The sequence below is a fragment of the Anguilla rostrata genome, chromosome 2, assembly GCF_018555375.3.
Source record: "Anguilla rostrata isolate EN2019 chromosome 2, ASM1855537v3, whole genome shotgun sequence".
Taxonomy (NCBI): domain Eukaryota; kingdom Metazoa; phylum Chordata; class Actinopteri; order Anguilliformes; family Anguillidae; genus Anguilla; species Anguilla rostrata.
In genome coordinates this window covers 45,206,056-45,228,729 of record NC_057934.1, presented here as the reverse complement: position 1 = coordinate 45,228,729, position 22,674 = coordinate 45,206,056, and the positions used below count along the sequence as shown (strand labels likewise).

The 22,674-nt window shown below is 44.7% G+C and overlaps 1 protein-coding gene across 3 annotated transcripts in view; it reads right to left on the bottom strand.

Moving 5' to 3' along the window:
- ttyh3b (tweety family member 3b) overlaps positions 1-22,220 on the bottom strand; it is a 70,626-nt gene extending 48,406 nt beyond the window's left edge. The window contains exons 1-3 of one of the 3 annotated variants that reach the window (XM_064322513.1): positions 21,854-22,220; positions 20,843-21,153; positions 1,419-1,588 (exon numbers count right to left, since the gene is read on the bottom strand). In XM_064322513.1, coding sequence (XP_064178583.1) covers positions 1,419-1,588; positions 20,843-20,968 — 296 coding nt within the window. In that variant the 5' untranslated portion in view covers positions 20,969-21,153; positions 21,854-22,220. Of the gene's footprint in view, positions 1-1,418; positions 1,589-20,842 lie in introns of all 3 variants that reach the window. The other 2 variants (XM_064322512.1, XM_064322514.1) reach the window with 2 other exon arrangements.
- Positions 22,221-22,674: the final 454 nt, after the last annotated feature.

The following is a 22,674-nucleotide window of genomic DNA, read 5'->3' as shown; positions in this document are numbered from 1 at the left end:
CCTGGTTAATTATTACTCTGAGCCTTAGAAAGCAATATCCAGGACACAATATCTGAAAACCATATATTCTGTTGGGTGAAGGCACAAAACCAGCAAGGGGCACTAGAATGCTTTTAAATTAATATTTGTCACAGTCAATATGATGCAATCACAGGGGCTTTAAAAATAACCTGCGGCCACATATCAGAGGATACCAATCCATCTCAGGGATCGGAAAGCTGCTGAGGCACTGGCAGGGGGAGAACACAGAGATGATCCTTACTGCACACACATTCAAAAACACTCAGCTGATCTTTGTCGCTTTTAACCACCCTGCAGTAGCTTCAGATCGGAGTGGGCATCGCCACCATCTCCACGGTGGCGAGTTTAAGAACAAAGATCTCCGTCAAGAAGGAGTTAATACAATAAACCGGGCTGCCTGCACAACGGCTCCAATGGAGCAGAAAGGGGATTATTTCTAAAAATACCCGTCTACGGCGGTTTCATACTGAGGCTGTGCTTGCTGGCTTGTTTTTCAATGATGTAACACCCGACAGTGCCTTCTAGAACGCACTGCAGTCCTTCTCAAAAGACCTTCACGTACAAATTCAAACCGAACAAAGAACTGAGGATTTGGGAGGCTGAGAATGGAAGATAACGGCGAGCTAACCAGTTAAAGACAAATGAAGCTCGGGCATAATCACAGGGGATGAGAACCGTTACATGTTTTGCCTCTGAACCGGTCCTGTCAGAAATGTTTAAAGACGAAGAACAATCTAAATAAATAAAAAATTACAAAATGATTTTGCATTTGAGAATTAGTGTCTGCCGTAGTGACTGGCTGGAAAATGACAGCAGGAAATTCAGAAATCCCCATGTTCAGTCAAAGAGCTAAATAAGATAACGGAGCAACTTTTAATTCCCACTGTACGGGCCCGTCTGAGACAAAGCCAGTATGTGAGGATGTCTGTCGTTCCCCGTGCCACAGCTATCTGCTATCTGCTGAGAAGATTAATGACCACAGCTTAGCATTCCACAGCCGGGCTCCTGGTGATCTGATTTGGCAGATACTGGCTTGTGTCTCAGTCAAATGGCCATAGATTTGCCAGAGATGCACTGTCGGGCCTCAGCCTTGGCCTCCTCCGACACCGTCGGCGGCCTCTCGATTTAGCGGCCTGAAGCTCGACAAAATTCTAATATTTGTCGCCGACGGTCAAGGCTTTATTTAATTTCACTATAAACCACTGCCCGTAGGACTGAAAACCCCTGGAAGAATCCAGCCATCGTACACAGAGGGATCAAGTACAATGATAACGCGCGCATTGAACGCCCTTCTGAGGTCTAGCAGGGTCCACGCTTTGTAAGAGCGTGTCAGGTATGGGATGAACGTCGTCGGCCAGAGGGGTGAGGGGATCTCCGGACTCGCGCGGGTGACTCACCTGCAGACCAGCGTGGCCACGATGACGCACCAGGCCGTGCAGCAGCAGTCGGCGTTGGGCTGGTCGTCGTTCTTCCTGCGGCGGCAGCACAGCCAGAAGGAGTAGAAGAGCAGGAAGAGGAGGTCCAGGGCCAGGCAGGCCAGGGCCACGCCCCCCAGCAGCAGGATGGACTGGAAGAGAAAATATTACAGGACATGACATCAAACAGTTCACACTACACTTCAGGAAGATCAATGAGCCTACCTAAATTTAAATGTCCAAGCTGGGTTTTTTCAGCTACCCCTGGCTTTGTGACAAACAACCTGGAAGTGCAGACGTTAAACCCCTCATGAATTAACCCAGCTGGCTTTCAAGCGGAGGGACGGTGAGCCAAAAATAATTTAATGATTCTGCTTTAGGGTTCTCTCATTAGCACTGTTGTTTGGTGCTCCACACATAATTTGCAAGGTTAGAGTGATCAAAGCAGCAGGCGACCAGAATACTCCTTAATCAAGGGACCCACGGTAAGATGAAAGATAAGCGAACCTCTGTCTTTCATTAAAGAAACCTACCACATTACTAAATTGTGAAGTACATGGACACTCCTGGCATTCACAGACAGAAGTTAACAACAAATTCATTATGAAGCAGTCTAAGAAATGAACTTGTATTCCAATGGTGTTTTCAATGGGATATGGGCCTTTTATAAAAACAATTTGTTGGCCATTTGGCAAATGAAGCTTCCATTTTGATCTGGCCTCCGTGAAGGTGATGTATTGTCCTCTTTCACACAAATATATCTGCATTTTCACAAAAATTTCCAAACCTGATCTCAAAGATTTTAACACTAGAGTAGGCTATTTCATTTGACACAAAGCTCCCTTCTCCACCCTTCAGTCAGGGAGTGGCGCTTTGTAAAGGATAAGAAAATGACAGGGCCCTGTGAAGAGGTGGCCTGGGCTATTGAGAACCCAACTATCAGCAGTGAAACTGCTTCGAAACCTCTCACTCTCTATGGCACTTGCATCTTATATCCAGGGGTTAAAAAGACCAGCCTCTTTTGACAAATTGGGAGGCAATAAACATGAGAAATATAGGTTACTGCACAGAATGACTCCAATCAACACTTGCTGGCAAATATGCTGATATCATCTCAGGGATTTCCCATTTCTATGCACGTCAAAACTAGAGAAACCCAATACCCAAGAGTCACAGTTTACCCCTTTAAACATGCCAAGTGGCCTCTTTCCCACTCAGTGTGATAATCTGGGAACTAAGGAGCCCATTGTTCTACTTCAGAGTAGCCAAAGGACTATTCAGAGAGTGCAAATGTCAATCCAAGAAGCGCCCTGACGGATGTGCAAAGCAGATCCATATTGCGGAGCGCAGGGAAGTGCTTGCTGATTGGTTACCAGCGTCAACGTTCTCAGGCCAGGTGATGAAAAAGTTTTAATGAGGGACGATCTCAGATCACTGCCTGTCTCTCAAAGCTCTAAAACAGGGGAAGTCAACGGAGAAGGGCCAGCTGGTTTCCGTTTTCACCAAAAAAACAGTTTATAATTTAGACCTGAGAACCAGGTAATGCAAGTTAACTATCCAATCAACATTTTTATGATTAAGTAAGTGCTGAGTAACAACTAAAATAAGGCCCTGTGGCTCTCCAGGATGTGGGGTTGTCCCACCTGCAACAGAACATCAAGTCTCCTCCTCCAAACATCAGAGACATCTGAACAGGTGTAACAGGAGAGTTTGAAATGAAAGTGATTTGTTAAGATTCTACAAGCAGATTCTAGTATTGCACCAATGACCAGTTACACTTGAATGACAACAAAGTTAATGACTATTTGTCCAAACTTGCAGAATGTAGAGATTTCATTAGTCAGTCTGACGTACAAGAGCTAATGTTTTTTTGGCAGACAAGAAAGCTTACCCATATAATGGGATCCCCTCAAAAGATTATAAAACTCCCTTGAAGGTTATAAGCACATTCATGGAAGTTTCCACTACAAAGCACATTCAAACCAACTTAGACCAGACATCTGCATCACAGAAGACCTGAGGCAGCATTTTAAAATACCATAAGACAAGCAAAATGTGCTGGAGCTAGCACTTGTGGTCATGTTTTCCACATGTCATTTCCTGCTGTCTTGTCTTGCTCCTACCCCAGCACCAGCAGATGGCCACTTCATGAATATTCAAAATTTTTAAAAATAAATATAAAACGAAAAAGGAAGTGTAATTTTCACAACAAAAAAAAAACGATAAATTCACATAAACAGCATGGTATTATCGATTTCAGGGAGATGCCTACAGAATTAATAGATACACTGGCCTCACACTGAATTTAGTGGTTATGAACTTGGCAAACCGCTTTCAACAAAACCATTTACTTGCACCCCCCCTCCTACCTCCCGCCTTTTCCCGTTGTGGCAGAGATTTCATACCGATGCGCCATTATTACATTTCTCTGCAGCCCTGGCTGGAAACCATTTTGAAACCCCATGCAAAACAAATGACTCCCAAAATATAGGATGGCACATTTCCTCCAGGCTAATGCCAACTAAGGAGCTAATTTCGAAGATTAGGCAAAAAGAAAACAGCTTCTGTACGTCTGTAAATAACTGAACAAAAAATGAAGCCAAAAATGAGACAAGAATGCATATTAGTAGAAAATTGTCAGAGAAATACACAGCCCAGCGTTATTTACTAATAGAAAAGAAACTCTCCTTTTTCCAGTGGATGGAAATTGCACTGCAATTACATTGCATCGTTACTACACCCGTTCTGACAGACACAAGTCACAAGCAAGGTTATGGAAAACAGAAAAGAGCAGAATCCAATCAAATATTTTACATTAGGCTACATACTGGGTACCCTTGGCATTACCTCCATATTTAAATCTGCAAAGAGAATATTTCATATGACAAGGATAATTAATTTTGTGAAGTCAAACGCATTCCCCTTTCAGGATACCAATTTGCACGAGGTCTATGCGAGGCAGTTTGAGATCTCAAGCAAGATTTCAGGAAATTATAACAAAGGAAACTGAATCAGCGCCTTTGTTCTCCCCTATTCTATAAATGAGATACGCAATCTCTCGCAGGAAAGGAGTCCTATGTTCCAAATGACAACATTCATTGATTTTATCTTCAACTATTGTTAGGAGCTTTTGTGATTCCAGATAATTGAATATCTTCTGTCAACTATTCAGTGACAGACTCGTGGATGTTTTGAATCTTTGAACAGTGAATGTTAACTTTTTAATCGTCGCACAGCTCCACGGGCTTTAATTGTTGGTACTAATAATAACGCAGATCTCAAATAATATGAATTTTAATTGCTTTTTCAATTTCAATGTGGACAAGTAAACTTAACTTTATTAAATTCCGCGATTAAAGGGAGGTAGCAGAGATGGCTCTCCCCAGCCCAGAGTATTTATTATTTATTAATCCAAAGTACTTCAGTTTCCAGATAGAAATCCCCTCTCCTAATTAATCCAATTTAAAAATTGGATTTGCTGTAAAATGCCTGCTGCAATGTATTGGGCAACTATGTGTGGTCTGTGGTGGTATAAAGGAACAAATACTTCTTTATTCGTCAAACTTTCCATGAGGTTGCGAGGATTTCTAGCAGAGATGGCCTCATTCTCCATGGAGGCCTAGACAACAGCTGGACCAAGGTGTCTGGGAGCGCAGAACTATGGGGAAGTGATTCGAGTGCAAAGGCACCACTGTGTGTTCCGTTTCATGAACGGTATTGAGATCTGAGGAGCGGAAACACAGCTATCAAGGAGGAAACGCAGACCAGACCCACCACATAGATCAGAGGGGCTCAGGGCTATGAGGTCCCAGCAAACGTATTCCAGGCTCAGACGGTGCGTCTGAGGGGAAACGTTCCCAGCAGCGTAGAGAGAGAGGCAGACTGACACCACACACTGAGCAGGCTCATCGTGGGTCTGGAAGTGATACGGGACCGTTTCCAGCTTCCCTTTGAGATACAATTACTCGCTGTAGCTTTAATGACCTGGTTTCTAAAGCAAAATGGTTCCTACAGAACATGAACAGCTGATGCTTCTGCAGTCAAACAGATGTGTGCAAAAAAAAAACAACACGGGGGAAATGGCAATTGCTCAGCATTAGAGTGAGTTAGCAGGCAAACTACAATAGATATCCAAGCGCCATGACCATACAGTACCAAGAAAGAACAGGACATTCAGAAAACAAACAGGACTCTCCGTCTGAAAAGTACTGGTACTTGAGCACCATAGAATATATAAATCAAGGGGAGTGGGCAGGGCAGGGCATGAGGGTCTGTGTGTAAACTGACACAGTGTATTGGGGACATGTCCATCATCAGACTGCATATTTACTGTGCTGTGAAAGAAGCCCTCATCTGTGCTGCACATGGAGCCCATGGGCTAAGTGAGCTTGTGCACTATACGCGTGCCCCAGTGCATCGGGCTGCGCTGCGGAGGGTTAGCGCGACTCGCGGCGCACATCAGCCGCTACAGTGAACCCGATGGGCAGTTCACTTAGCGGAATACAGGCCATGAAGCGCACATCACACTCATCAGCAAAAATCACATTCGGATGGCCTCCTCGTAAAGCGGACATCGCGGAGCTTAACGGCGGCGCAGCTACCCGGCTACGGCCGCCACGCTCAGTGAAGTCATTAGAGCTCGGGCAGAGCGATGCGCAGGAACACCTGGCGTTTCGCATGAAAATGTAGGTCACACATGAGAGAAAAAAACAATGCCACCTCCTAGGCACATTTTCATTCTAGGGAAAATAGTTGGGGGGGGGGGGGGGGGTTTCTATGGCAGTTAACCAAATTTCATTCCTGCAGATCGCTCAAACTTCCCACCTTGTTTAAGATAAGGAGTGAGGGCTAGCCTGCGACTGCATGTCGTTAAACAGGAAAAGGGCCAGGGCCCATTTTGCGATAACGCACTGTAATCACTGCCCCATTATCTTAATGGGCCTCCCTCCATCCATTTCTTGGCGAATTGTGAGGTACTCCATAAAAATTCATTGCCGCTTCCTCAGCCATTTCCAGGAGCGAAACGCGACCCCAATTACAGCTCCTCATTGCAGTTTTCGCTCAAATGACCCTTCCCTAGCATACTGCCTTCTTGTCTTTGTATGAGCGTAATGGCTCTCCATTCATACTGAAACATCCCCAAGGCAAAGGAATAGAAAGGGCAGAGGCAATCTACAGGCAAACAGGTGGACATTTGCATGCATTGCCTTTTTCACAGCTTTACACCTGCATGTGAGGTACCAATAACATCTGCATTCTGAAAGCAACGCTTTCACTAACCAACACGGCAAATATATGAATATACACTATATATATATATATATACACACACGTACGTGTGTGTGTGCATGTGTGTTCATGTGTATTTATTTTATATGCATGCATGCACATCATATATTCCTGATTATAACCCATCCATTGGCCCACTTCCTAAAAGCTCTCTTGTTCATTCAGTAGGGAAGAGCCTTCTTCTGTTTTCTGCCAAATTGCGCTTCACTTGTGCCTCCACACAACAGTCCATTATTAAATGAATCCTCAGGACTGAGGGCAAGTGGAACAAGCAGAAGCAAGATACCCCCAGGGAAGACTGGCCAGGCCCTAGCTCCTTTCACTTGGTAAAATATGAAGCATCCACAGAAGTAAGAGTTTCCAAGTCCTCTATCGTTTTATTTTTCCTTAGACAAGATAACTCAAACTATCAGCACGTCAATAGTGCTTTCATCACTGAAATAAATGATGAATGGATGCATGATTGCAAAATAAGGGTAATTCTGGTTCAAATCCCCCGTTCAACGTTGCACATGAAGGGTTTAAGCAGTTCAAGTGCCTGCCTTTTTGCGTGTCACATGAACAGCAGTGAATGGAAATACCACTTTAACTTTAAAACGGCTCATTCAATGTAGAAGCAACTTTGCCAATTACTGCGTGCTGCAGAGCAGAGCAATGCACTCGAGAGGAGGCCTTCAGTGGCCCTGATGCTCCCTCTGGCCACATCCAATCAGGGCATCTGCGGCATTCGCTTCCCGTTGTGCTGCATTGTTCAATCCATCTTTCCCTGCCCCGGGAGATCATCAGACACCCAGCAGGAGCAGAGGGAAGAGCACTCGCCCGCGTGCTGCACGGAATCACAGCGGAAAACGCGGGACGCTCAGGACAGCGGCCGTGTTGGCGGGAAATGACAGGCCGAGACACGCTGAGCAAACGGCCTTTAACTGCCTGACAACAGCGCGCTCAGGAGAGTTCAGGTTTCCAGGCACTCTGCGGCAGGCTAGCGCCACCGTTCAATATTACCAGAAACCAGGTTGGGAAAGCTGGGGAAAGAAGTAGCCTATATTCAGGTTATTTGCATAAATATTAGCCTACATTTAAATATGAAGCAAAGTAATCTAGGTACTCATTTATAATTACTGAATATAGCCTACTGTTTTTTAGGTTCAGTCTCATCCAAATTTGTTTTGATGCAGCTTCAAAATCACTTAAGCTAAACTATTATAGCTACTTTAAATAGCCATTTTAAAAAGCATAAAAAGTTAATAGTTCCAAGTGCAAGTATTTTTTTGGCTAATTCACATTAGAATGCAATGCCTTTGAACAAGGATACATTACTCTGCCTACATCCGTTAACGTACAATCAAAAAACAGAAAGGGCCAACTGGCATATCTGCAATTCATAATTTCTATCGCAAATCTTAAGATGGACATATTTCAAGGAAATACTGACTGACTGGGACTTGTAAAATTATGTTAAACAACATAGACTGCATTGTTTATAGTCAGATATTGCTCAACTCAATATTTCCCAGTATAACTTCACAAATTGTTTCCCAGTAATCAATTGTGAACTTCTTCCCTAACAATATTTTCACTGAAGGACTTCCAGAGAAATGCAGTGTGAGAACAGGAAACACTGCGGAATTCATTGTTTTCCTTTGTGATAAATATTCCCTAAGAAATCCCATCTTTCCATTATCAGAGAACGATCACTTAAAAAACAGAAAAGGAAAGGCAATAGAGCACATCAGTCAGCTTGAGGGACTCCGACACGGCAGAGCGAACACACTCTCGCCTCTACACCCTTATCTTAATCCCACCAGTTACCTCAGATAGCCCGCAAAGGGCAGAGGAGAGTTCACGTCTGAGACAGCCAGACACCGCACCAAATGACATTTACAGAGAGGACGGGCTAACTGCTGTCTAGGTCCTTTCTTCAACATGACTTAACCAAGGCAAAGGCCTTTACGCAATTCTGACAACTTTACCCTCAAGAAATCCTATTTAATGCATACAGTTAAATATAATGTAAACTTTTAATGTTATATTGTAAATCTTTCTTTCAGATTGTTTCATTCAAAACCACCAGCACACCACAGAAAGAAACTGCTTCCACTTCTTGACTTGTGTACATGACAACGAGCGCCTGTCATTTAGTGCCAAGCAAGGCGCTAAGAGGCTGGCAGTTGACACACATTACCAACATCACTGCTGACTTCCTGTGTGAAGCGCTCTTAAATGCTCAGAAATGGTAAAGGAAGGGGAGAGAGGAGAAGAAGAAAGAAAAAAAAAAAAACACTTCAGCCACGACGCTGCCAAGCTCCGCTTCAGACCGGCGTTTCTCACGACTCTCCCGCTCTGTATGCATGAGGCAGCTGTGGATGCGTCACGCCTCCCCCACACAGAGCGCAGTGGGCCGGGGAGACGAGCCAAACACGCAGAACGCCACACTTGAAAAGCGCCTCTTTCATCCTCGCAAATTACACGCCGAGCAACAGCCCGACCCGTCCAATAGGATGGCGAGAAGGGTTTCTCAGGAAGATGGCGAGAAGGGTTTCTCAGGAAGACGACGCGGCGTCTTGGTGCCGATGCGGGGGGAAAGATGCAGAGTGGGCGCGGCGGGAAGGCGGTTACCCAGAGTGATTTATCAGGCGTCATGAGCTTTGGCGGTATGGGTGTGGATTTAGCGCCCTGCCATTAGCCTGTGGCGGGGGTGGCGGCGGGGGAGAGGGTCGTCGCTACCGAATGTAATTATTTAATTACAGCCCATCGGAGGTTGCGGATGAGCGCCTCTCGGTGTGTGAGGGGGCCGGGGTTGGCCCCCTGTCAAAGCGTTTCTGGGAAAAGGAGCCGTGGTAATGGTGAAATACATCTGCAGCAACATTCATCCACAGTGGGGAAGGGCAGGGGTGCACGGAGGGGAGCCCTCAAACCCCACTCCCGGGGTCACGTGTCTGATTTACTGGAGTTAACCGAAAAGGCCAGGATGCAGTGCTTTTGAGGCTCCTGCTTTCAAACTCCTGCTGACTTGAGTAGAAATGTACACAGCTGAAAATGACTCCAAGTCTTTGCTCACAAAATCTATCAATCGAAAGTTGTAGGAGGCACAGTCACAGCGATGCTTAGGTCTACCTGTCAAACAAACCTACACTACCTTTTACTGTTATAATTTGTCAGATTAAATGAAAGAACAAAAAAAAAAAGGCAGATTCCACACCATAAACAGAATTTACCAAGCCAATCTTTTCCAGACCATTAATACAACTTAATGAAAACTATCACTTCTGCAAGTCAACTTGAACCGGTGCCAGTCTGACTTGTGTGTGTGTGTGTGTGTGTAGCAGGGTGGAGGGGGAAAGGATAGGTTGTTAAACATGTCTGGGGTCTCTCTTTGGTATTGTTACAAGTTAGAGACCACGAAAAGTTGTAGCCTCTCAGCTATCTCTAGGGACCCCTTTATAAGCTTTATTGATTTTAAAAGCAGCTCGTGTGAAATGGCTGAAGAGGTGTTCTCTCCCATCTGACCAACAAGACGAGACTTACTGTAGAGGCAGAGGGAGAAGTGAAAGTGCGACACTGCTGGTACTGTACACTGCACTGCTTCCTGTTTATCATTACTGCTGTCAGCAGACAAGCTGAATTATCAGAGAGCCAAAATGGTAATTTCAACTCTAAACACCAATGACCCAAGACCCAAGCCCTGTCTCAGATACACTTCAAAATGTTTATTCCACAGTCGCGCTGCCTCTCCAATTGTTTTAGAGCCAATTTTAGTTCCAAGATGACAGCTGTCATCTGTTGCAATTTCTCTTAACTCATTTATTTCCAGAAATATTGTACATAGAATGCTGGAATCTGTGGCAGCTACGATGAACTGTTACTTAGCACAATATAAATTTAATGTGGGCTGACTGCTTGAATCTTAAAATGTTCATTATTTATATGCAGCTATTATGCCAACAAAACTTTCTCACGCAAGCCATTCACAATAAGTTACATACATTGGTCTATAAGACCAGTTTTATTTAGACTACGCTAATGATAAAGAGAAGATTTTACAGACTGCTAACAAGAAGGTTACAGGATGATAAAAATATACAAGCAGATTTTACTATTTTCAATTTGTTCATTCTATTAATTCTACAATACCATGTTTGTGCCACTTCGAACTGCAGTTATTTTCGCCAGAACAAGTGTTAACAAAATAAACAAAAATAACAGCTATGCATTTTGCATTCTGACTGTGCTGCGTCCACAAATAATAAAGTATTTAAATGGCTCATATTGTAATTATAGCCAATCACTCTCTCGATATCCTGTATATATCCAATGTCATATGCTTAAAAATTTTGCATGCCAAGAAAAACACTTTTGAACCTCACTTTTCTTTTTCTTTGTGTTTGCATGTGTTTGCATATGTGTGCATGCATGCTTGCGTGTGTGTGTGCGTGTGCGCATGCGTGCGTGTATAGGGCGTTTTCCAGTCTACTTCTGCTGTGGGCAGCAGTGACTTTGTTCCCTCATCCATGATCACCGGCATGGTTTTGATTTATGATGCATTGCTTGCCAACTTCTACTGGAGGGGAAATCTATTCCTACTCAAGGACCGGAGACACAGACCTCACTAAAACTGCATGCTAATGTATGATTTTGTTCTGGGCACAGAATAGGTCAATGGTAAGTATCACATAAGCAGTGCAGGCAGGTCTGTCCCTCTGACTGAGGGAATTCTAGCGGACCGCTCCCAGCCTCACTGCACTGACCGCCATTAAGGCGCTGGCCAGACCCCTCCCTCCAGACCGGGGGTTTGAGTCTGGATCCAATTCACAGGGCCGCAGTCACTGCACAGGCTGCCTCTCCTGACTCACTGACCTGCTGAGCTGCAGGAGACCTGCTGGCCCTGTCTGCTCTCATCTTCCTGTCTGCCAAATCCAAAACAAACCCGCTGCTGCCACCCAGCATCAATTCATTAGTAACACAGGAGCTGCTTGAGTGCACAGATTAAGGACCCCCTGCCTCTAACCCTAAAGCTTTCCCCATTGTCCACACCTCCTCAGACAGCTCTATTGTCCTGCCCCTGTAGCCCCGGCCCTGTCCCCCACCCCCACCCGTGAATCCGGGCTGTAGCCGGCTCCTTGGGCCTCTCAGTTTCCCACAGGGAGGGAGTCCGTCTGCTACAGCAGCTTCATGAGGCGAGTACAGAAAAAACAGATCGCTTGGATAACAAGCAGAGATAAATAAGATGGATGTCATCATAAGAAGAATTTTTAGAGGTTAGCAGTGATCAAAGGTAGAAATGACTGCGCTCCAGACTTGAGTACAAATCCGGTACTTGCTGCTAATAGCTCAATCAGTTCCATTCACCTGACTGTGGCAGACGTGCCCTACAGTAACCTGCAGACCACGGTTCCCCCCCCCTCCAATCTGTCATCATACCGCACGTGAAGAGACAAGCAGGAACCCATGGAAGCAGGTCTAGTGCAGCTGACCCATTTCAGCTCTACATTAAAGTAATGGATGCTGTGTGCAGGAAGAGGCGACTGTACAACACAATGGGATGTGCAGAGGGGGCCCGGTCAGGTGAGAGTAACACACTGTGACACATCACCTCTTGGCCTGGAGTACAACAGGGCTGTGGGGGGGGGGGGAGGGGGGGGGGGTGACTCCCAAGGAAGAGAGGAGGAGTCAAAATTTAAAGAGGGTGAGAGGGGAGAGGGAATTGGAGAGAGAAAAAAAAGGGGAAGGGGGGGGAAGAGAGAGAACACGACTGGATATTTATTGTGACCTAAGCTACATGTGTACAAGTCCTTTTAAATTTTGATTAAAACCATTCCTATTGTTCTGACACTGCATTTAATGAAAATGCTCAGATATTATGGTTTGAAGATAAGTTTCCAATTATAAGACCAACTGTTCCCCATCTTCCAGTTCCACATCAACAGGCCACATCCACATTTTCTGACTGGATTTCTCTCTCTCACTCTTCCTTTATGTGCATGCATATATATGTGGTACACACGATGAGTGAACATAAATATGTAACGAAGTATTCATAAAACATACATCATAGATTATACTCAACATAATCACCATATGCTATTAATACAATATACTACCAGCTGCCACCACTCTCTACCCGCTTTAGTGGCTTTGTCTGAAGGCTCCACCATCACCCCGTTTTGGTCCATATTGACATTTGATTCAGACTGCAGTGCTGCTGAACAGACAAAACACTTTCTGTAATTAAAAACATTTTTGTCCCATAGTCATATTGGAAACAATTAGAATAATGAACATACAATTTCCGCCAAATTATTAATTGATGAGATGTTACAAACTTTAATTTACATGCCGCAATGTAGCGCTCAGTTAGTGTACTATAAATTAGTAAGTCTACAAATTCTCTTTGAAGCTCTCCAGGTCAGGAAGGCAGGAAAAGCACTTTGATGAAGAGACGTGTAACATGGCCACAGCGAGGAACCGGGGCACCAGCGGGGTGAAGCAGCTCTCTGAGGGAGAGTCCTGAGGGTTAACCAATCTGAAAAATGTAACGCATGCTGGTTCAAACCAGCCACAAACACCAGCGTCGCAAGGAATAAAAATACCAGGTTCACACTGCCAGGGTGATAATGAAGTGAACTCAACTGCCAAAAAAATTATCTTTCCTTTGAATTTGCTTGCATATTTTACTCCATTCTAACAGCATTTTAAGCACGATAGTGACATAAAGCCCCACTCAGAACTCAGTGTGGGGAACAAAAGTTATTTTCTGACTCCATGACATACCCCGTTATTGAATTTCCTCCCAACTCGGATGACAACACAATAAAGCCCCCTCCAGCATGAAATGGCTGCTGTAAACGTAGCAGCTCACCAGCTGGACTCTCCCCTTTCTAAATGTGTTTCTAATTATTCTACCATACACGGTTTGCCAAAATCAGTTATTTACGCTCAAGATCGAAGGCAGATTACAACATGACATCTGCTCAAGTAATCGGCTCCACGGCTGGGTCAATGGTCCCAAGTTTTGGTCACCGCGGAAGGACACCCTACGTGACCCGTTTTTTTTTTTTTGTCTGACTGGACTGAAGTCATCCCTGAGGAGGAACCCAGGGGGTTATTAAAGCAGAGCCAGTTTGCTTGAGGTTTCTGCATGACCCTGAATAATATGCAGTATGGGACTCCAGTCACAGACAGACTGCCAAATGAGGAAGCCAATCAGGCCGGCTGAAGAATGACAGCAAATTTAGGTCAGATTGTCGAGAACGATCAACTAACTGTAGAAGGAAATATCACTGTGGTCGCGGTATTGGAAGCGGCCATCTGCAGTGACCGAGATGCAGTGGAAGATGCAGTAAAGGCTTACAGGCCGGGCCCATTCCCCCAGCATCCCTCATCCAGTGGTCTGAGTTGACAGCACATGACGAGCGGAACGACTGAAAGCCAAGGATTCTGACGGGCCTGCCACACAGCCGGGAGAGAGATGCTCATTTCCTGCAGGAAGAGGGGAGTGGGGGGTGGGGGGCAACCGGGTCGCTGGGCGCGGCGACAGTGCTTCCGCGCGTGTTTGAGTCACAAATCCGGGACTTGATTCAAGGCACAAGCTTCACCTCGTGTCTTTCGCTTGACCTCTTCAAGTCAGGCACCCACGAGCTACAGACACTACATATCAAGCAGTGCCTCCAAAACAACCAAGTACACCCAAGTGTTTGAAACACTGTAGAAAAGACTGCGGCAGGCAAGTTTAGACACATCAGCTGAAGGACTTTTCACGCTCAAACAAAAGAGAGCGAGAGAGGACCGTGGTAACAGGGCTGAAGATGAAGCCATCTCCACTCCCCCACACACTGAGGCAAAGGTGCACTGCTAAACAGGAGCTGTGCAGGAGGCTTCAGCACGCAGTACCATCTGTGAATGAGCCGCGCGGCGCTCTCACGCGGAGCGGGGGAGGGCGCTCCTACACGGACAGCCTGCGTCAGGCAGCCGGGTGACACACGTTTTCCCTTTAAGCCCCGGAGCGGAGAGAGCCTTCAATACCACACAATTCACTGCAATGAATCCTCACCTTAATGTTACAGCGCGCACTTATGTTAAAGGACGCCTGCCGGAACCTTCTCTCAGCAGCAGCTAATCAATGAAGGGGGAAAGTGAGGAACGACTGCGCGCCACCGCCATCGACCCAAAAGCGCTTTTTCCTCCGCCAGAGGAACCAATAGAAGGCCGACGTGTCACACAGCGAAAAACTATAGCCTAGGGAAACAGCGGGACGGGTGCTGGATGCAAGCAGGGCTTAATGGTCCTTATAGTGCGAGAAGCCACACAGCTCCCGAACAGCTCCGACAGGAAGGACGTGTGACGGATTGCGGTTATCTTAGTCCTTGCTGCTGGGAATGAGCAGCGCTGGCAGGCTCGCCCCACCGCTTCCCAGCAGCATCTGTTGCCAAGGAGCCGGAGAATAATCCCCTCCTATTTTTGTGCCTGTCGTGTCAACTCGAGTCGTGACAGCCCAGCGGGCCCTCGGCTACGGGGCCGACGGCCAAGTGGGCGGGTCTCGCCAGGGAAAGTCACCGCCCCCACGCCTGAGTAAGGAGGCGGGCCGCTGTCCTCCACAACAGTTCAGCAGGAGCGCGTTCTCGTGGGAGCAGTCGGATGACATACCCCAGAAACAGGAAAGTTTTGGAGTTTTGGAGAGAAAGTCCAGCTCTGGCAATCGCCCTGCTGCTGATTACCTGCCCACCTAAGTGCTGTTTTAAAAGGCCAGAATGTGCTCACTGTTGCTTATGACAGAAGGAAAACTGGGGGTGGTGTACAATGAAGAGAGCCGGCTTTGCTGTTGCAAACTTATAGGAAGGAAATGCCACACAACCACCGAAGAGGACAAACCAGGACAAAATCTCAGAGCCTCTTATCATTTCTGGAATAGGAGCCAGGCAATTCCTGATGCCCAGGTTCTGTCAGCCATTCAAGCCCACTCGAGTTTCTCATGCATTTATTCCTCTTCAGAGAATGCCTGACTACACTAATGAAATGCACGTGTGGTCCCCGGTTGTTTTTGGCCCGACTCTCCCCATTGTGTCGGCTCGCTTGTGCAATCAGCCTTTTGAGTTGCGCTGGCTTGAAGGACGACCCTAGACATCCTCACCAGCTTTAAAAATGACTGACCATCCCCCACAGAGCACGTTCCACTTCCTCAATGCCAACGGCATGACAGCTCTCCTGAATTCCTGAATGGAAAAAAAAAAGAGAGCCGAGTCTTTGTCTGTGTCCGTCTATCCCGCTCCCGGCGATTTCCTCCGCATACAGATCAGCCGTTTCAGGGGCCCGGCGGCGCGGTGCGGACCGGAGTCCGCCGCGTCAGCCCCGCGGATACGAGCGTGAAAAGCGCGGTGACGGACAGGAGATTAAATCCACGCTAAGAGCCTCTTGAATCCAACATTCCTTCGGCTGCAACAGCGCACAATACCGCGACCCCCTTTCCTCCATAAACTCAGTCCCTGAGGCCTTCTCCTGACCTCTGACAGCCGGGCCGGGGTCTGAACGCGCAATGGCCAGGGCACGTCAGGCAGCGCTCGAACGACCTCTTGACGCTTTCCCACAGCGGCGAATTCCAGCGACGCAGAAAACAAATCCATTAGGAGCTCTGGATCAGAAGGGCGAGGCTCTAAACATGTCACCTCACAATTAGACTAAATTACAGCCCGCCGAACAGGGCCTCCCGCGCGCGGACAGCTTTACGCGCCACTCTAACGCCGCTTGTCAGGCCGCACGCCGGAATGGAAAAAGTGAATGACTGACGATGCGTTTCACCATTAACACCAATACGGCAAATTAATCATAAACCCAAGACGCTGCAGGGAAATACCTCAACGGCCTCAGGGTCACTGAATGAAAAAACACGATGAGCTTCCACCCAAACACAAACAGAGTCAAACACAAACACACACTGAGCATGCTAGCTGCCAATACATGGGTTTAACCGCATAATGGGTTTCACTGATAAATTTCCTATTTCCATCTCCCACTTAAGTACATAGCCTACATTTACCTTATCCAGCTGAGGCCCAGCTCTGATCACTGCATGAGGAGGCAGAAACGACTCCAATGAAAAGGAAAATAATTCAACATCAAAGACTTTCACAGCATTTACAAAGCCAATTAGGAAGGCTGCAGTGACCACATCCTTAAGTCAACAGTGGCAAAGCTACTACAGACATGCTGCCTGGGGAAGCCATTTGTGTAGACAAGGGTAGCCACTTGTGTCAGCAACAGCTGCCTGTCGCACATGCATAATGTCAGCTGACAGACAGAGCTTGTCTAGGAAGTCACAATTCAGCTGAATACATTCCATGCCAATCCTGAATATGTTCATTTATGGACAGGAGTTTTTTTTTTTTTTTTTTTTTTTTAAATAAATGGAACCTTGACTATTTTATTTTCGGTACAGTCAAAAGACACTGAGTATTAGCAAGTCTTCTATTTCCAAAATATCTTTGATTAGACCTAGTGGTGAAGTTGAATGGTGCAAATTTGCCAAAAATGATCAATATTCCCACAGGGGGATATTTTTCTTGCCACTGCTCGAGTGTTTTTTCTTTCCACTGGAGAATTTTTATCTCACAACTTGTTTGGGGGTTCAGGCTCAGCCTTTCCCAGATTTCATATTTCTAGTAAATGGCCTTTGTGACAGAGTCTCTGTAAAAAAGCTCTATGCAAATAAAAATGTAATTGAACTGAAGTGTCATGGTATAAACAATCACTCACATAACGGATACTGCAAAATATAATTGCAAAAAAATAGAACATCCTGGCATAAATGTCCAATCTTTTTGCTGAGAAATCAGCCTAGTTCATTTATACCACTAGCAGTAAGCTTACAGCTTTTTCCTCAGAGTTTCATCAGAACAAGCCATTACAGCCTAAGTAGATATGATTTCTGTTTATTACTTTATGAAGTACCCAAGATAAAATTTTGATATCAACATATTGATCCTAGTCAGGGACAAAAAATAGAAGCAATGTTAAACTACAGCACTCCTAGTAAGACTGCAGCAAGGGTTACTACAAAGTGCATTGTGGCAACAACAGAAGTAATAGCCATGTCACAGATACCATTATAAGACCATGACAACAGTGGCGGACTCCCTTGGATTGTGTGAAGGCCCGGTCCTCCCTCCCTGTGCACAGTGTCATAATGATCCATCCGGCACAAAGACATATACTCAGACGCTATTTAATTTAGCCTCCATTAGCATTGGGCAGAGACATCATCACACATCAATTTGTCACCATTATGATAGTGTGCTTTGGCACCGTGCTGCAGGTCCCGCAGCAGGGAGTGGTGGATAATCTCCCTAACAGCATCAAAGAGTCCCGGGGGACAGGGCAGGAGTGCAGGCCTAAATGGAATTTCAACTGAGCGTATGGGATCGATAGCCAAAAGGCCTCCCTCAGTTTGCCCCTTTCGTTTGATGGGACCACAAGCCTTTGGCAAAGTGATGAAATTTGTAAATACACATTAGTGGTGAGTCCACAATCGGAAGCCTAAATCAGTGAGGCCCCAGCCACGCAGCCATTTACCTCCTCATTGCAGTGACACTGGGGAAAGCATGCTGAGCACGATCAAGTTGGCGGCCGACAGGCAGTGGATATGAATTAGTGGAGCATCATCTACGATACATCATACTCAGTGTAGCTACATATCATAGTACACAGGGCTCTACAGTGCTCCATTTTAGGAACATTTGCTCCTGAAAATAGATGTGTGTAAAATTATTTAAGAGCACATCTAATAACTGTGATTTATTAATGTACTCCTAAATTTTTCAATTTAGGAGCACATGCCCCTCCTTGAAAACAAATGTTACTGAAGAGCCCTGGTACACAGTAAAATATGGAGTAGTACAACAGATAATAAAACAAGTAAGGCAGCAGAATGGTTTAAAAATACAAAGAAGTCAGTGAAGTACAGCAATAAAGAGGGGGAAAATGTTAGCGTGAAAAGCCAAATTAAAGCCAAACATGAAGATGGTATTGAAATAGGGCAGTGATTTTGTTTCCTTAATATTTTTAGGTGGGAGTTCCACAGAAAGATGCAGTACTAGAACTGACATCAGTTCAGTGGGCAGGAGTGAGCTTCTGCAGATCAGGCAGACACAGTGGGGCTGGCCGTTCAGAGTGCTGTAAGTCAGGCCTTTGTCTGCAGTAATCAGCCTGACCCACAGTTGGACTCTCCCCTGCTGGCTAGTTGAGCAATCCTCTGTGCCTTCTCTACTGACACCAGAGCACAACAAACAGATAAAACCCTTACAAATCTATAGACCTTGTACATTGTACTATTTCAGTTCCCCGTTTTGGTCCTAAAATAAGCATCCTGAAATTAATTAAATTCTTACTGGCATGGCAGTATCCTACAAAGGGTAAAAGAGCCATGGGCTGTATGGGGTATCATTAGTACTGCTTGAGCAGTAGATTTTTTGTTCCTTTAAAGCCACATACTGAGTCTAGATTACTCATGCCAACCAATGAGTTCATGAACCCAAACCACTGGGGTCCAATGAAATATCCACCAAGCACCACAGTAACAGCAGAACCTAATTTTTTCCCTGTATCATGAACAGCTTATACTGAAAACCCTTGTTTGTTCCTCCACAGTATCTGGGAAGGCTCAGGAAAAGATCATCACACACCATAAAGAAACATTCAACTGACCACAGGTTAGTCAGAAATGTCAAAAAATGTACCTACGTTCTGACAGATTGTTTACTTTTAGCCAAACAATACAATGACAGGATTACAAAAATGCATGTCAGTTTAGACAAATTACAGTAGTAATGGTGTGGACAGTAACAGCTGTGTAGAGCTGGAAAAAATGAAAAGTTTAACAAAACTGAGAGAATGAAATACACACTAAGCTTTTAAATAACCATTTGGCCTTTAAATGGCCTTAGTCATGGCCTTACCTCATCTGTGACCTCCTTTTTCTCTCATAAAATAAATAAAAACATGGTCACCTAAAAGACCATTTGCTTGCCATAGCCTTGTCTTCACTTTTCAGGTCTTTCCTTTATCAGGCATGTGTACAACAGGCAAATAATAACCTGGAAAAATACAAAACCCTTGAACTTATTAACTGCAGGGCCCAAGTCAGTCACCAAACCCCAAGCAAAACAATTTACACTGAATAGGCCTAATGGAATGAGAGTGACAGGATCTTATAAACCTCTGGTAAAGCTTGATACCACTGCAAAGAGAATGAATATGTCATTTGGACAGGAGAAAAACAGGAGTGAATAAACATCCCGGAAGCTCTTTCCTCCTCACAAGTGGATTGTCCTTCTCAAGGTCAGATCTGAGCACAATTTGATACCACACATATGAGGACTTGAGAGACACAGTATATAGCATGTCTCATCCCACCTTGGATAGAGGGAGATGTGTGTGCGTTTCTGCTAAGACAGGTTTGGATGTTAAAGTCCCTCCATTCATAGAGGCTGCAGCACACACTCACAGGGGTTACAGGGACTGGTGGGTTCTCCATTATAATCTTATCATGGCAGTTCACATCTCTTAACCTATTCACAGACTGGGTAAACACTGAGTAAACACTGGTAAATGTACACTAACCTCAGGTAAAATACTGTAAATGTGATATTTGCAACCCATTGTGTTATTTATATTAATACCCCCTCACATCTCACTGGACTAAATTGATAGCAATATTGTTCTGATTTCTACATGAAAGATGGCAGGAGAAGTAACCATAAAGCAAACATTCGTAAATTAAGTGTACAATTTAGAATTGCCTAGAATTTCACCAAAGCCGCTGGATTACATATTTGGTAAAATGAACAAGAAACTGTATTATTTAATATAACGACGTCATATAAGAGGGAGATCACGTGAACCCAAACAAGCACTTCAACATTGCATAGTAAATTTTAGACAGCCGAAGAACATACACCATGCAAATTCGAAATAAATATATAATTAAACGCAATTCAAGTTATAATGTTGCACGGGTCCTCGTATGGATTGTTTAGAAAATACATTTTAAACGCATGCATCATTCTATTTATGTATCATTTATGACGCTCTGAAGCGAGAACATTCATGCATGTAGTACTGGCTCAACCTACCTTTTGGTATTCCGAGTTTTCGGGGTGAAAATCACTGCTTATTTGTTCGAACTGTAAATTGAAGTGGGGTAGTCGGTGCAGTAGGTTCACCCACCAAGGAGGCGAGTAATTTACCACCGCTGCCATAGTTATCTTGTGGTCGTATGATTTTCCAAATCTCGTAAATAAAATTACACTGAACTTCGGTAATGGCTGTAGGATGCGCGAAGTCCAAATGCTTCTCTTGTATCAGGTTGATTGGTCACACTTGCAACTGAGCTCGCAAAAATCTTGTGTGGCATCGAATCTTGGAATCTCTTCTGTAATTTGTTCTGATAAATCAATGATAGGTCTGATGAGTCACAGTCTACAAAAATGTTTCCAGTTTCTCCATTTCAGTGCAGCAAGTAAACGTTACTGGCTAGTCGCAAGACCTGGCTTAGCAGTAACGGTAGAACAGCAACACATTGATAATGGATTGTAATGTTTGTTAACGTTGCCGGTTCAAGTTATTCGTTCAAGATGCGAGCCAAAAATAACACTTCTAGATAGCAACCGTGACAACAAGAATATAACGAGATCTTTCTTCCGTCTCTGGTTTTCCTTTCCTCGATCATCACCAATAGAATGGATTTCTCTTTACTTTAGCTAGTATCCGTGTATCCAGCAAAGCTTGGATAGCTAACAGACAGTTATCTAGAATCGAAGGGGTTAAAAAGCTTTAAATCACTCTTCCCTTTCCATCCGCAACATGATGTTAATTTCCCAATGATTAGTTACAAAAAAATAATGCTATTTCAGGAGCATACTTAAATAGCTAACTAGGTAGATAGCAAAAACAACTTTCTCCACTTTCTCAGTTATCATCACATTAACAATCAACTTGGCAAGTTAAAAAATGTAACCGAATTTCAAATTGGCGTGCTAGCTCGCTAGCGTGCTAGATATTTGCCCTTAGAGATTTCGAATTTAGCCAACATTGACAAATACCTCGCTAACTACATACACCATAAACACTCGGAGCATAGCTACCCTTCTCTGGCGAAATCATGAGGATGTTTAAACCACGGAATGTTTGTCTTAGTCCTGGCGTTTTGGATCTTTCCTGTTAATCCAACCATTCCTTGAGCTCTGAAGAGCAAGACTGAGTTTTTGCACGTTGCCGTCTTGTTGACAACGTTCCGTTCTCAAGAAATCCTGTAGCTAGTTAGTTAACTATTTTGAGATTAAGTATTTCAGAGTCCATTAATGTTATTAGTTTTCTTACATATGAACGACTGTCAATATCTGGGTATTGTCTAATAATGAGAATGAACCGGTCCTGAGCACCGTCGCCGAACAACCACAGTTAAGGACAGAGGTAGCTCTGATCCCTCGCTGAACCGTTTCATCCCACTCAGTTAAATGGACATTTGGTGATGATCATCGGAGCGAAATTGTTGAATGCACTGACCCCTGGTGGGGTAAATCAGGTAATAGTCTGAAATGGTAGAGCAGTGGTAACTCGGTTCCTGGAAATTATCATCATGTAGGTTTTCATTTCAACCCTAATTTGGCACACCTGATTCTACTAATCATCAGCTCACCAAGATGTCTAACTATTGAATGAGATGTACTTTGTTAGAGGGAGTTAAAACCTACAGTAGGGTAGATGTCCAGGAACAGGGCTGGTTACCATTGTGGTAGAGGGTTGAACACTATTTTTATACAGTCTATGGTCGGACAACTATTACGCTTGCAGTCCTGGGAGGTGAATTTTTTTTCCTGAGAGGCTCCAATATTCGTTGGCTTGACCTCAGTGCATTTTAATCGGCGATTACAGAAAGAACTGGTGAGGATACGAGGACAATGTT